Raw genomic sequence first — 15,712 nt, 5'->3', positions numbered from 1 at the left:
AGTGTGAACAAATTGTCTTTGTTTTCCAACTCTGGAGCAAGCCACATAAAGCTGACCATGAGAAAAGCATGAATCCCGTAAACCGCTTAAAACATTTTTTAGAAAAATGTACGTTTTATACTTTTGAAATTGTCTACACCATGGAACATACCCACATGCCAAATTCCAGGTTTGTAGCATGTTGGCAAGTGTGCTGAACATTTCGAACAGACATACACACACATATCCACAAATGTCTCTTTTATATAAAGAGAAATATTTACACAGTTGGTAATTGCAAGGTGGGATCACCCAAGCTTCAGAATTAAAAATAGTAAAAGAAGTTCAAGTTAATGAAACAAGGAAAACTAAGTAGTAAAGTGACAGTGTATTTAAACCAGTAACCACATACACTGTCTTATAATTATATGGCCCTAATAGCTTCAGCAGTTCTTCTCTACCAGGTAAGTAGGTTTAATGCCTCAACAGTGTCAAAGTTCCAAGTAAGAACCTGAGTAGGAAGCAGTAAGTCTTTTATGCCCCCCCACGACCCCCCGTACCGCCTAGAATTTGGCAATGCCAACCGTTTCGGTATAGTTGTTGAATAAAAGCACCTTTGGAGTTTAGAAGGTAATTAATAGCTTTTAGGGCAACATTCCCGCGATACTAGGGGCTACCCTGGGGGATCCTTGGTCATAACTCCACCAATCACAACCAGGCAAGAGAGAGTTAGAGAGTGGACCTTGTGGCTATACAATTCCTACAGCAGCGGGGCGCAAAAGCAGGCATGCAAGCTTCTACCCTTTACTCTGATTTTCTGAGCAACGTACTTCTGACGTTGGTCCGGTCGGTGGTGATCACTGGGTATGCGGATGTAGTGGCTGTATTCAGCAACCAGTTAATTCGGGTTAGATGTTTACTCCACTTTGTGGTAGGATGACCCAGGCACTTGAGAATAGCAGCCACAACAATTCCTATGGTGAGAGGAGACCCTGGACACCGGAGAGACTGGAAGCAGTGGAGTTTAACCCGATCAGGAGGCAACAGACAGGATTTGTGGCAGCAAGGACGACTCAGCTCCAGGGAGGCTCCTCTTCATTCTGGAGAGCAGCGGGAGAGATGGTCTTCAGCCACCAGTCGACAGTGGTCCTGAGTTCTAGTTAAAGATGGTGACTGGTGCAGCATAGAGGTCTTTGCAGAGACTGGATAGCCCACAGGATGGGCCCAGGGCACTTCCGACTGCTTCTGCAGGTGTCTGGAATAATTGGTTCTACTGGAGTATGGGTTGAAGACCCGACAGTAATCTTCTAGGATTAGAGAATGGTAGGAAGGACTTCACGAGGAACTGGCTTTGACAATGCTGGTCGTCCTTTGAGGCACTTTCCTGGATTTACAGCACAGGCTCCCCTTCTTCAGGGTCTTGGCTCCAGTGGTTGATCTTTGGAATAGTGCCAGGACTCCTCTTCATATCCCGAATTCGGGCTTCGGGCTGGGGACTTCCCCAGCCCACCAATGGTAAGGTCCTAAACCATTCCAACTTGTAAAGGCTGAGGGAAAGGCACACACCCCACCGCTGCCCGACAAAAGTCATACCTTGGCTGCAAGTGTGGATTGGTACCAGAAAGTTCCAAACCGCATTTCCTGCCAGTTCACACACACCCTCACTTTTCCCGGATCCAAGCTGGATCCTGCAAAAGTGTATGCCATATATTGTGTTTCTGGAACTCGAGATGGTAGGAAAAAGGCCACAAAGCAAGATAGCCAAAGGGAAAGGCAAAACCACATGAAAGCCATTTTGAGTATTTGGTACTCAAAAGAGCATCATACAGTAAAAAACAAACATACAAAGGGGTGCACTGAAAGAACTGTGTTCATTGCCGACAGCCCACCCTAGGCACATCTAAAATTTAACAAAAATGTTACAAGAAAAAAAAAGGAAAAGGGATACAAAGTATCTCTGCAGCACTTCACTGTAAGGTGTTATGTGCAACAGTAAAACAATACATCAATTTTGCTCAGGGACACAGTCCCCCTGCAGTGGTTGATCTAATGGGCTCACGTTTGCACTGAAAATAAGTGAGTGGAGCAAGGGAAATAAAGCAGGAAGACTTTGTTAACATCCAAAAGTCAGTACAGGTATCAAACAATAGGTAATAGTAGGGGGTTCCATTGAAATGTTGTAAAATGAAAACTCATTCGTAATAAGTAATTAATTCCGCTTTTGCGCATCGTGTTAGCTTCTTTTTGATGTGACACCCACTTGTCAATACGAGAGGCGCATAGAAATAAATGCATACAAAAGCCCCTGGATTTGTGCAGTTTGCACCAAAGCGGAAACTAACATCATTGTGTTTGCATCTCATTACACACATCCTGATGCCTTTTTAAATTGGTCGCCACATTTATTCATCAAAGTGAAGGGGGAGCAACCCAATAGTTTAGCGCCAAAAATCATTTTGGGTGGATGTAAAATTATGAGGAATTACTGTGGGAATTCACCCTGCCTAATTGTAATCGTGCTGTATTTCAGGGAGAAAAATCAGGTTGTAAGCTGCTAGCCAGCCATAAAAAGTTTCTTGCAGCCACAATTATGCACGTACACACAGCACATCATCCCTTACTCGCCCTGAGCCAATTATCACTAGCCAACGGCTAGTAGCGAGTACAATTATTGCACCCTGCTGTATTTACCGCATGCATCATTTCCCAGGTGTACCACATGCTGTAACAGGATGCTGAACCTACCCATAATAGCATGTACTTGTAAAAAAGGTCCAGTAAACAAATATTGCATGGGCCAAACCTCATGGCAAGCCCCCAGAAGATTACGATTTTATACACACTGGGTTACTCTTTTTGTCTCTTGCTGGCCCATGGCTTAACGCCTTAAATTAACGCTTGTTTCTTAAAGTTGATCACTTTACAGCTCCACCGCACTCCCAAAAGCACACTGGAAGAAGCTGAGTGCGTGAACTTTGTGCTTTCTTAGTAGTGCGTTCGAATTCTTGTGTATTAGGATCAGTAGTGTTTTCGTCTTCAATACTGCAGCATCTCTAGGACATTTGTTAGATGAACGTTGTTTGCCCTTTTTTTGCAAGAATTAGAGATGTTTGCTTTAATACACCATGGCTTTGCACCTTCATGTGCCAGACCCTGGGTGCATTGCATGTAAGGAGTATGCATGCATGGATTTAGGTTTGAAGTGCCGATTGGGGATTGTAATTTAGCCAAGTGCACTTATCTTGAAACTGTCAGATATGTGTTGCAATGACAACATTTTCATTGCATAAGATCCTAATTTTCTGTTTCTCTGTTATGCTCTGTAGCGTCTCGGCATGCCTCCAGGAAGTCGCATGCCAATGGCAGGATTGCAAGCGGGGCCGCCCCCAGGATCTGCATACGGAGGTGGTTCTCCTATGAGACCCGGCATACCACAGATGATGATGGATCCTTTCAGAAAGCGACTTATGATACCACAACAAGGACAACAGCCTTTACCGGGGCAACGACGCGGGTAAGGACTTGCAATATTTACAGTTTCCACAAAATGCAATGTTGCTGCAAAAAGAATGATATACTGTAAGAATGAGTACAAGAAATGTGAACCTAAAATGTTCATTTAGCATTAGTGAGCTACATGTAGAAATGATATCTAGGTGTCAGGCTTCACTTATATTAGGGATGAGAATTCCACAACTTCAGATGTTTTCTTCACAAAGAGCAACATTTGAACCATATTGTTCTTTGAAAAAATATTCTTGGGCAGGTCTTCTTTTCAGAACCCCTTTTAGATTTTGGCTCATAAGTGTCGCTCACGCTACTGGTATGGGTATTGGGATATGGCATTTTGGTTTTCTGAAATGTGGGGGTGACTTATTGGCAATTGATTTCTTATGCTGACAATTTAATTGAGAGTCCTAGAACTTCCACTCTTAACAGTGCTGCGTTTATTTTGCTTTGCTTGTTTTGTTTGCCTGTTTTCTGTAAGTACTTGTATTGTTTTCATTTGTAATGGTGTGAAAATAATTGCTGTCCTTTGATCATTGTCTGACATTTATTGGGGCTTTAAAGGCTGCTCTTGGCATTTGACAAACTCATCTTTTTTGTTTTCCAATGGTTTTTTTTGATTGATACTAGCATTCAGTAAAAATAATGCAGACAAAAAAATAATGCAGACAAAAACAAATGGAACATTTAATATGAAATAACTATGTTTACAATAATTTTAGTAAAAATGAAGTAATAATTTACACCGTTATTTTAAAACACAATTTAATTTATGATTGTTTGGAATGATTCTATTGCAATTAAAGTAAAAGCGTTCCATCATAGTTACAATTTACAAATAAGTTCATCAAACAATTGAAAACATCTCCCTCAGTAAAAGCGAAGTGTCCTACTACAGTGCCCTTTTAAATAAATCTTAGGTGCCCATGTTTTTATTATCTGCAATGATGCAATGGGATACTTAATCACATTAATTATATAATACGTTCAGCACATTATAAACATACAACATAGATCCATTAAGTAAAAATCCCAGTACACCATTTCATCACTAACTTCATTCTTAAAACATATTTTGAGCAAATTATCAAGTTAAATACATTTTTTTCACAAATTGCACAACTAATTAATACAGAGGAAGGTCTACCGCGTAAAATATAATACCAACAGTTTTCACCATTTAAAAACGTTGATTTGTATACAAATAAACGAAAACATTCTTCCCTAATGTTTTGCAGCGATGGGAAGTAATCATCAGACACTTTAAGGTTTCAAGAGAGGATTGACAGAAATGACAGGTTGCACTTTCCCGCTGCCCTGGATAAAACATCCCCGTTAATATCAAGTTGAATCAGTCTCTCAGGAAGGTTTCTCTGAATCGGCTATCATGGCATTGCCTCAGATAGTTCAACAGAGATCCCCCCCTTTTTTTTTTATTCAAGACATATGTCTTTGTATGACTTGTATTTACACATCTCTTCACAAATCAGAATCCAGTCTTGATCCCAGATTTCTTGTTTCACCTGAACTGGGTTTATCAACAAGTCTTCAAGGGTAATCTCAAATGTGTCCAATATTTTCCGGCAAGGCTGCTCTTGCAAGCTCTCCATCTGTCTCCCTATCAAAGCATACGTGTTTGGTTTGCTTGCAAGCAATTTTTGGTACAAAAGCAGGATCTTCAATTGCACAAAGCAAACCAATGAATTTGAACACAGTTAAAAACAGATCATGGTTATAGGGACACAAGTTGGTAGGAACTAAGCTTTCCTCCAAATCAGACCCTCCAATTGACTCAGCTCAATCTTTTCATGTTCTCCAGAAACATCCAATCTGTACAATAACGCAGGGACGACCTTACAAGTAAAAAACTGTATCAATGGCTGCAAGGTGAAGGAACAATATTTTTTCCTAATATTGTACGTTTGACCAGGATACTGTTTTCCTTTAGCCCACACTGTCTTTTTCCTAATGCCGTGCTACAAAGTCCTGGTAAGCGTGAATCTTAGATATTTCACAGTTGCCAGACCAGATATTCTAGTTGACCCTATTAGCCATTTAAAGTGCACAGGTTTGTGTTTCCTACCATTGTAACACAGGATACTGGATTTATTCGGATTTACCAACAGGCTGTTTGTGTTTACATAGTCTTAGAAACGGTTCAGAAGTCTCTGTAGGCCTATTGGTGTCTTATCCAGCAGCAACAGTTCTTCTGCGTATGTCACCCAAAAGCAACACTCACCCATTATCCTCGGTGGAGAAAATGACGCTTCCTCCAGGGACTCACCCAGGTCTGTGAGGCATAGATTAAAAAGGCAGGGGGCCAATACGCATCCCTACATCAACCACGGTCTGTTTTTATAGGATTAGTCACCTCTCCCATAGAGCTTAGCCTCACCTTAACCATAGTGTCACTGTGTAGGTTGATCAGAATATCTAAAAGATGTTTGGGGGGACCCCACCTCAAAGGTTTTGACCACGGACCTGCTCTGTCCACCATTTCAAAAGCAAGGCTCAAGTCAACACTTGCCACATGTAGGGGTCCCTCCCCTCAACACTAGCCTGATCTATTAAAGATTGTATGAGCAGACCACTGGCATCTGTTCCGGTTGCCTTCCTAAAACCTGTCTGAAACATTGACAATCTTCCACTAGTAGATATCCAGTCCTCAATACTTTTTAAGACGCATTTAGCAAAACATTATTTTGCTCTCTACGTCCAATAAAGCGATCAGAGGGTAACTCAAGGGGTCCAAACGACTCAGTTTCTTAAAAATTGGCACAATTGTGGAAGAATTCCATGATGATGGCAAGATTTTAGTTTTTAGGATGCTTTGGAATCGAATGTGCAGCATCGAAGCCAACTCTTCGGGGATCCATTTCAACACCAGGTTACACAGATCATTTGAACCTGGAGCCCCCAAATTGGAGCCAGATTTGATAATTGTGCATAAGTGGTCAATGGAAATATCTAATTCCCAACGATCCTTACAAGCAAAGCTAGTGGTTTCAGAATTCTTTTTTTTTATATAGCTCTAGTGTGACTTCCAGGTCTGTAAGAGGATTCAATTCAACACTACAGCTAAGTCAATGCCTAGTCTGGGATACTGAACGGAAACCCTTATTGATATATCTTTATGTCCAGTTCATGAGTTCTGGATGACTACCCCTATATAACATCCCTCTCTTGGAATCCCCCTGACCCCACTGAGCCAAGAAGTAGTTCTGTTTTGCAAGTTTAAAAGGTTTATTTGAGAATTTAAACAATATATATATATATATATATATCACACTTTTATAATGAATTAACAATTGAATATCACACTTAATCTGAGCAGTAATCAATAATGGATAGTCTGGCACTAGCACACTTCTTTATAATCAATGATGAGTGGGTATAGGGTGGATAAGATAGCAACAATACTTTTATGGTTTCAAATAGATGCAATGTGGAATGAAAATGCAGTACAGAAAATAACTTGATAGGATTTCAGCAAAAGACAATGTAATCACTTTCTTGGACAATTCACCCCCCCCCCTCCTTTATGCAATGTAAGCAGATGAAGATGCGAGCACACAGTTCTTAGGAATGCAATCAAATAGAATTCAGTTCAATTCCCCCCCAGCAGCTTATACAACAGATAGGAGTTTTGAAACAAAGGCAAAATGCTTTGAATATGGTGACAATGCAGTGAGAAATATGCTGAAAATGCTTTTAATTCCCTTCAGGAGGTTCAGGGTGAGTGGTATCTAGTTAATATTAGTTCAGGCTCACTCTAGCAATGATTCAGGGATGGTTCTTAAGAGACAAACGAAATTTATCTGTTCAGGCAAAAGCAGCTATCTTTTTACAAGTAAAGAAATCGGGCCAAATCGCAAATCGCGGCAAAATTCGCAAATGCGTGAATCGTGATTGCGGAGAAAGTATAAGGAGTAGGAAGTCGGTTCTAGGCTTGTTGGAAAGGTACAATTCTAAGCGGTTACGGAGTTATGAACGATTTTGTGAAGGTTGTTTTTCGGATTTAAAATTTTAAAAGTTCAAAGCGACGGGTTACAGCTTTGCAGCTGCAGAATTGACAAATGACAGTGGTGCAGCTTTACAAATGACAGGTGACAGTTAGGAGGCAGTTCTGGTTAGATTAAAATAGTTTGGATTAGATTATTTTAACTAAGAGATTGGTTCTGCACAGTTCTGCTAGGTACTCACAATATATTTTTGAAATAGGCCTCGCCACGGATCTGGTCAGTTTTTGGACTGGACTCCGGTTCTGGACTCGGCACTTCACAGTGATCTGAGTCAGCTCTGCTCTGCTGGTCTAGCCTCTCTGGATTCTGGATACTGCTCTTCTTTCTGGGTGCTGCTACAGGTTCTGGAGATTGATGGATTTGAAGTCTGGATCTCTGGATGTGAAGTCGTCGGTCAGCATGCTCCGCAGCAAATGGAATTGAATGTCCTCTCTAGCTTCCAGTGGCTCTTTTTATGTCTTTTGAAAGTCGTTGTGTGTGCAGCATCACTAGCCAGCCCCTCTCTCAACTGCCCATTGGTCAAGCTTTCCGCACTGCTTTGATTGGGGGAAGGAAATGTGTGTCATGGTGATGCTGTTTTATGGTCTGCAGAAAGGATACTCCCCTGTCAAATTGCACACAAATCTATATTTGACCCAAATACATATTTGCACAGATACACATTTGTTTAAAATTACATGCACCCATCACATATCACATGAGGTATACTCTGATCAAACTCTGCTCTTCCTGGAGGCTTGCATTAAAAAATGGCAACATATTTTCGATTTTAGTGGGTTATGCAACCTTGGTTCTTCATTAAAAGTTATACACATATACACAGGCTGTCCATACCTACTCCAGTAAATTCCCATATCTCTAGCTTAAACACAGAGTATGTGGTGTCAATAAATAGCGGGGTTTTGCCCCAGAACATCACACAAATTGGAGTTTGGGCTTGAATCGAAGGTACATTTTTTAAATTAAGGATCTCAAAGTTATACATTCCAGTCATTTGATTACAAAGAGTTATCAGTGTTTCTGTAAAATATATATTTTGCTTTCAATTCAGTTCTCAGAGTGTTGGAGTCCGCCTCCAAGACTTGGGTGGGTCAGAAACCATGCCTCTGCTGGCAGGCAGGCATTTGTTGACAGGAAACAGTCAAATCAACATATTCTATTCAAGTGCAAGAGCCTATTGTGTGGTCTCTGGGAGGCTTAGGTCAGCAGACCAGGGGGTCACTTTGCATTTGGTTATTATGACCATGTGATATCCTGGGCTGTGGTGTGAATCTCTTGAGGTGAGAGGGTTTCCCAGGCTTCTGGCCTCTGGGAACAGCAGGTAGCTAATTTTTGATTAGAATGCAGCCTTTGAAGTCAGCTGAGTCAAATTCCTTTGTCAGCAACTGCACTCAGTTCTCCTGTCAGAGTTTAGACCGCTAGCACCGCCTTGAGGATTTTGTTGGTACTGCATCCATTTTTGGGATCTTTCTTGGATTAATGCATTCCAAACAGTAATGGTTCTTACATGGTAGTAAATAATCCTTGCTTAACATTGTTTTGATGGGGCTCCTTACAGTAAAATGGTTATGTGGAACCCCACAAAAGGGTTGAATCTTTAAAGTGGTCCGATGAGCCACGATTTCAGCAACTTTTTGACATCAGTAACAGTGGATTTTGTTAACAAAGATCTTTCTTTACACTGGTGGGTGGCAAGTTAGGTAACCATTTTGGTGTGCGCACAAACTGCGTGGTTCTCCTGGATTTTGGCGCACATGTGGGCTTTTTGGCCATCTTGGATTTTCTAAGCCCACAGCACCAAATGTTGCAGCATGATAGCTCAAACGTGGGTCAGGACACCCAACAAGGCCCCCCCCACGTGACTGCACTTTGAATTTGAGTCGATGGGGAGTTGGGTGCACAAAAGGTGATGACCCACGCACTGGTATGTCCGCATAATCTTCTTCCAATTCTGCAAATGGCACAGGTCAGCATCTTTTCCTCCATCCGGTATTGATCGATCGGTTCTCCTCGCCGGTCCTGATGGGAATATTGGGCGGTACCCCGGGCCCCTTGGGTCTCTGCTCCCGGTCTCCGGATCGTCCTCCTAGGCCAGTCTCCAGGTTTTCTTTCTCCTAGGACGACAAAGGAAAAGCGGCAATACCTATTCATGGACATTTCTCCCCCACCCTTGATATAGTGGGGTGGCATATATATTTTAGAACTCAACAGATATGAACATGCACATTTTTTTAAATTAAGCGACAGGAACACACAAACTTGAGAAACACAGAATTTGATAGGCTATATGTAGGATATTTTAGGGTTGGAATTGAATTACTCTGGAGCGGTACCCTCTGGGATTACAGAGGACTCCTCCAGTTGCTGCAAAGTGTGCCTGGGATGGCAACACTTCAACTGGTTTATGTGGACCCACTTGTCTTCCCCCTCTGCCAAACCGCCTTTGGGGATGCGGATCTTGTAGGCCACAGGGGAGATTTTGTCTATAATTTCAAACGGTCCCTTCCATGTAGGCAAACATTTTCGCTGTTTGGCCTGGTTCCTTTGGAAATTGTATAAATAGACCCGGTCCCCCACCTGATATTCCTTCCTGGAAGTTTTCAGGTCATAGTGGGTCTTCATACTCTCAGCTGATCTTTCTAGATTCCGCTGAGCATAGGCAAAAGCATGTTGAAGGTGTTTCCTTAAATTCTCCACATACTCATGAGTTGTGGAGGCATTTATTAGTGTCTGCTCTTGGGTCCTGTAGAGCAAATGCTGCGGAAGCACCATCTTGCGTCCAGTCATCAACTCAAATGGTGACATTTTGGTTGCAGATGAAGGGGTAGATCTGATGGCCATTAGGACCAGAGGTAATTGGATATCCCAACTTGGCCCAGAATCTGCCACAAACTTTTTTAAGATGCTCACAATTGTCCGGTTGTAGCGTTCCACTGCTCCAGAAGAAGCTGGCCGGTAAGCAATGTGTAGCTTTCTCTTGACCCCCAGTATCTCCCACATCTTTGTCATCACTTCACTTGTGAAGTGGCTACCTCTGTCTGACTCAATCCTTTGAGGTAGACCAAAACGGGAAAAGATGTGGTTAATCATCAAAGCAGCTGCCGTTTCTGCCTTGCAGTTTGGGGCTGGGAGACATTCCACCCACTTGGTAAACAAGCATGTCACAGTCAACATGTACTTATTCCCCCTAGCAGAGCGAATCACGGGGCCCACAAAGTCAATTTGCAAATCTGACCATGGGAGTGTCATTCCCCTCTTTTGGAGAGGTGCCCAGTGTATGAGGGATGTTGACTGAAATTGTGCACACACAAGACAACCCTTCAAATATTGGTTGAGGTCCTGGCCCATGTGTGGCCAGTATGCAACCTCTCTTAATATTTCCAGTGTTGTGTGAAACCCCCTATGACCGGCGGTGGCCGCATCATGGGCGTGACTTAACATCAGGCTTCGGAATGAGGTAGGAACCACCCACTGATCATGGACAGCTTGGGATTTCCTTACCAACAAACCGTCTTGGATTCGGAACATTTTTGGACATTTCATCAACACTCTTAGGTCCTCTTTCCCAATGTAATCGCTATCCGTCAGGGGAAAGTTCTCAGGGTCCTCAAGGTGTTGGTAAAACTTACCAATAATTGGATCCCCCTTCTGAGCTGTAATCAAATCAGCATCAGGGGTCTCCTTGCTCCATTGGGCAGTTGAAAGATCATTGTGAGCATTTGTCTGGGACCTAGTGATAGCAGTGACCTGGATTTCCCCCAACAGGGACTCTATTTCGATTAGATCCCCTTGGATGGCCCCGGTTTTGGCCAGCTGATCAGCTAAGTCATTTCCAGTTTTGTCTGGTCCCTCTACTTTGGAATGACCCTTGATCTTTTTCCAATAGATGGTCATCTCATTCGAGGTGACCAGATCATCAATGTTTTGGATCAACTTCCCATGTTTCAAGGGTTTGTTGTTAGCACATAACATGCCTCTGGTTTTCCAATTAACCAGGTGCTCCACGAACCCGTTCCGTACATAATCAGAATCTGTGATTATGACCAGTTCGTGGAGTTGATGTTGGACAGCAGTGAGGATGGCTTGATGCACAGCCATCAATTCTGCCACCTGACTACTTCGGGGACCAATTTTGTATCCAGCGGAGGGTTCTGGGAACTCCTTCACCCATGCATTCCCTACGCCAGCCACCAGTTCTTTCTCCTCGTCGTTGTCAACATGGTAAGAGCATCCATCCACATAGACAGTGGGCATTCCCTCACACTTGTCTTCTTCAAAGACTTTGTGTGGGGAATTAAGGTATGCCTCCGTGTTGTCCTTGATTTTTAGACTTTCGTCCTCGAGACAGTTTTCTCTGGCACAATCATGCAAGTCAGCCAGACCTTGCGCGAGGGGACTCTTCTTGTTTTGGCCATATCTGACCTCCACAGGAAAGCCTTGCATTGACAGAATCCAGGAAGTAATTCGGGAATTACTCACATTTCCGGCCCGGATTCTGTCACTTTGGAGATATTGCAGAGGCTGGTGTGGAGTCTCCACTATGATGTGTTCCCCATGGATAAACGGGCGGTAATTCTTCAATGCCCACACCGTTGCCAGGAGTGCCTTCTCACAATCGTTGAATTTTTCCTCCACAGAGGATAAAGTTTTGCTCGCATAGGAGATTACTTTATTGACCTTGTCATGCTTTTGGTATAATACTGCCGTCAAGCACGTATTAGAGAACCCTGTCTCCAGGAAGAACTCCTTGTTTCTGACAGGGTAAGCTAGGCAAGGCGCTTGTGAGAGGCTTCTTTTGAGTTGCCTTACCGCCTCGGATTGTTCTGGACCCCATTCCCACTTGACCCCCCCTTCAATAGATGAATCAGGGGTCTAGTGATCTCTGCGTAGCCTTCAATGAACTTTCTGCTGTAATTAGTCAGTCCAAGGAGGCTCCTTAGTTCCCGCAGAGTTGTGTGGTCTTTCAGTTTCTGAAGTGCTTCCACTTTCTTTTCCTGGGGACAGAGACCCTGAGGAGTAATCTCATGCCCCAAGAAATTAACACGGGTTCTACACCACTGTGCTTTCTGAAAGGAAAGTTTTGCTCCGGCGGCCCTCAACTGGGTCAGAACATAACGGATCTCGGCTATGTGTTCCTCCACAGATGAACTTTTGATGACATCATCTACATAAGCCAGGTTACCCCTCGCACCCAGGTTGGGCATGGCCTTATGTAGGAAAATGTTGAATTCATTGCCGGAGTTGAGGTATCCGAAGGGAGTCCGGGTCCATGTGTACTGCTAGCCCCCAAAGGTAAAAGCCAGTTTGTATTGGTCCTCCGTACTGACAGGCACGGTCCAGTATCCATTGGTCAGGTCTATTGCTGTGAATACCTGTGACCCCTGAATCTGGGCCAGCCCTTGGTCAATGTAGGGCAGAGGCCATCGGGAAGTATGGACCCGTTTGTTGAGCTCCCTGAGGTCGGCGCAGAGTCTCCACTGGCCGTTTGGCTTCAATATTCCCAGCACCGGGTTATTGAAGGTGCTGTGAACTGGACGGATTATTCCCCGGGACTCCAGGTTCTTAATTATTTCAGTAAGGGACTCCATGGATGCGAGAGGCAAGCGATATTGCTTCACAAACACTGGAGTCATTCCAGGGTCTGTGGGAATTGTGGTGGTGTGGATGTTGGTGCGACCACAGTCATATGAGTCTACCACAAAGAGATCTTGGAAATCCAAGAAAACTTGTTTCAACTTTTGCTTCTGTTCCAGAGTCACACAGGCATCAGCTAGGTTGACTCTCTCTTCCACCATCTGCCTGAAGCCTGGAAAGACCTCTGGTTTGGCTATCTCAGCGGCCTCCTCCAGCTGGGTGGAGAAGTCCCTGGTCAGAGTGCTGATTTGGACTGGAGTCCTCAGGTGGGAAAGGCAACCCTCATGGACCTGGAAAATCACCTCATCCCTCCTGAAGTCACAAGTCACATCTTCCTTACCATAGGGGCAGGAAGTGTACACCAGGAAGTTCCCCCCATGCCGGGTAAAAATCCTGTCTGGTGTTGTATTGTCCTCACTGTCACTGTCAAAACAGTCCTTGGGGATTGGTCCTAACAGTACATTTCCTAAATCAATGGAAAAATGTTGGTCATCAACCGCCATTCCAATAATGGTGCCTGCGGCTAGAGTAATACTCTTTAAGTCACTGTTATCCACCTCTATTAGAATGGTGTCATGTTCTATATTGACTAATGGAGTTGGCTTTACCCCCAACCCTTGCTGTTGGAGATAAGCATTTAGATGTATATAAGCATCAGGGTTTTGCAATTTCTGTCCTCTTTTAACTTTCACTTCCAGGGAGAATTGTCGGGTCCTTTCTGGGATGGTGACTTCCTCTTTGATCTGAATTTCAACTGTATAAGGTAGCAATTGAGCTGACCTAAATGCTTTTTCTGGATCATCAAAGCCCATGGGATTATCTGCTAATCGGGACCAAGCTTTGAAGTTTATTAGGTCCAAACTAATGGCAAAGCGATTGAGAATGTCACTGCCTAAGTAAAAGGCGGCAGTGACGTCTCGCACGACCCAACAATTATGGACTATGCTCTTGTTGCCGATGGAGATTTTGCGCATACACCTGCTTGGCAGGAGATGTTTGGAATTAGGTGCTTCCAGGTCCATTTCCCATTTGTCTATCAGTTTGAATGTGGGAATGGCTGGATCTTTTGGGAGTTGGCGGAACATGGCTTCGCTGATGAAGCTCTTACCGTTGTTCACGCACACTCGAGGGAGAACAGAGTCCTTCCCATCATTTAACTGAACAGGGATGAACAACTGCTCTCCAATTTGCTGAATATCAGCCAGGCTCTAAGCTGATTTCACATCTTTCTGGACTATAGGAGTGGGAGTTTCTGATTGTGGATTAGTAAAGAATTTCAGGGTGTTTCCTTCCAGTGTGGAATACCACCTTAAACTGGAAGGAAGGTTGATTTTCAGAAATAGAGAGGACCCCCCATCACCAGTCTGTTGTCCTACTGCTATTACTGTCACGTCTGGAATTTGGTTGTTCTGGAAGTGAAATTCTACTTGGTGAGATTTTTGTTCAACCATGTGGCAGGTGCCGTTTAAACTAACATGGTTGACACTCTGTTTTAATTTTATTGGTCGGCTAGTCTGGGTCCAGAGGACCTTGTTTACGCAATCTATTAGGGGTGACAACCTTCTCAGGAGGTCATTCCCTAGTAAACAAGGGGTGCCCTCTGGAGTCACTACTATGACCGGGTGTTTCACCTTGTGTCGCCCAATTTTAATGTCCAAGTCTGCAGTCCCCTCAACGGGAATTTCCTTCCCGTCAAAGTTCTGCAGTTGTCCCGGAAGAGAGGTGAGAGGAATTCGGTAATTCTCCCCCCTTCCTGCATTTAGTTCCTCAAAGGCCCTTTTGGACAAAAGGGTAGCTTGGGATCCAGTGTCCACCAGTGCCAAAATTGTATCCTGCCCCTGTACTTGTACCGGGGCATAGTATCTTCCCTCCTTCTCCTCAAGGGGGCACAGATAATGCACATTTTTGGACAACTGGTGGGCTAACTTTCTGGTTTTGGGCAGAATTCTGTGGAGAGCCTTGGGAATCTGAAAGAAAAAGTTGGCAACTGGAGATCAGAGCCATCGTGGGTTCCCCTCGTTCTGGTTCTGGGCCGCCCCCCCCCCCTTCTTGGAGGCAGTCACCAGGATGGGTTTGAACCAGGGGATTTCGGTATTGTGGGTTCTGGGATGAGATGATGGGTGGCGGTAGCTCAGTCTCCATATCTCCCCAGTCTGAATTGACATCCCTTGGGACCCATTTTTCCTTGGGAGGAGTTCCCCCATCTCTGAAGGAGAAGATCCTTTTCCCAGGATCTTCTGAGGATCCCTCTCCCTCAAATTGGAAGACCTGTACCTCCTCCACAAAGTGGGTCTGTTTGGGTCCTTTGTTTCTCCTACCCCCCCTCTGCTCCTTGGGAGGCAGGCTTTCAGGGGCAGGAGATTTTGTTTCCGGTTCCTGGTTTTCCAGGGGCTATTTACAAGTTGGGAAGGAAGCTTCCTCCAAGGCTTTACACCCCCCTTCCCCTTGTGCCTCCTCCCTGGGAACCGGTGTGTTATCGGGGTGCTGCCCCCGTCATTGTTCTGGAGCACCAGGTCCAGAGTTTGGGGCATTCTGCAGTGGCATGCTCATCTGAGGGTTCTGTTGAGCCC

The 15,712-nt window shown here is 44.1% G+C and overlaps 1 protein-coding gene across 2 annotated transcripts in view; it reads left to right on the top strand.

Moving 5' to 3' along the window:
- SMARCD2 (SWI/SNF related BAF chromatin remodeling complex subunit D2) overlaps window positions 1-15,712 on the top strand; it is a 1,053,332-nt gene that overhangs the window by 321,372 nt on the left and 716,248 nt on the right. For both annotated transcript variants that reach the window (XM_069634087.1, XM_069634085.1), the window contains exon 2: window positions 3,306-3,493. In XM_069634087.1, the coding sequence (XP_069490188.1) occupies window positions 3,306-3,493 (188 nt within the window). The remainder of the gene's footprint in view (window positions 1-3,305; window positions 3,494-15,712) is intronic.

This window comes from Ambystoma mexicanum, chromosome 13 (assembly GCF_040938575.1).
Source record: "Ambystoma mexicanum isolate Mex_15411 chromosome 13, UKY_AmexF1_1, whole genome shotgun sequence".
Lineage (NCBI taxonomy): Eukaryota > Metazoa > Chordata > Amphibia > Caudata > Ambystomatidae > Ambystoma > Ambystoma mexicanum.
Note: the sequence above shows the minus strand (reverse complement) of the source record. Positions and strands in the feature narration are given on the sequence as shown.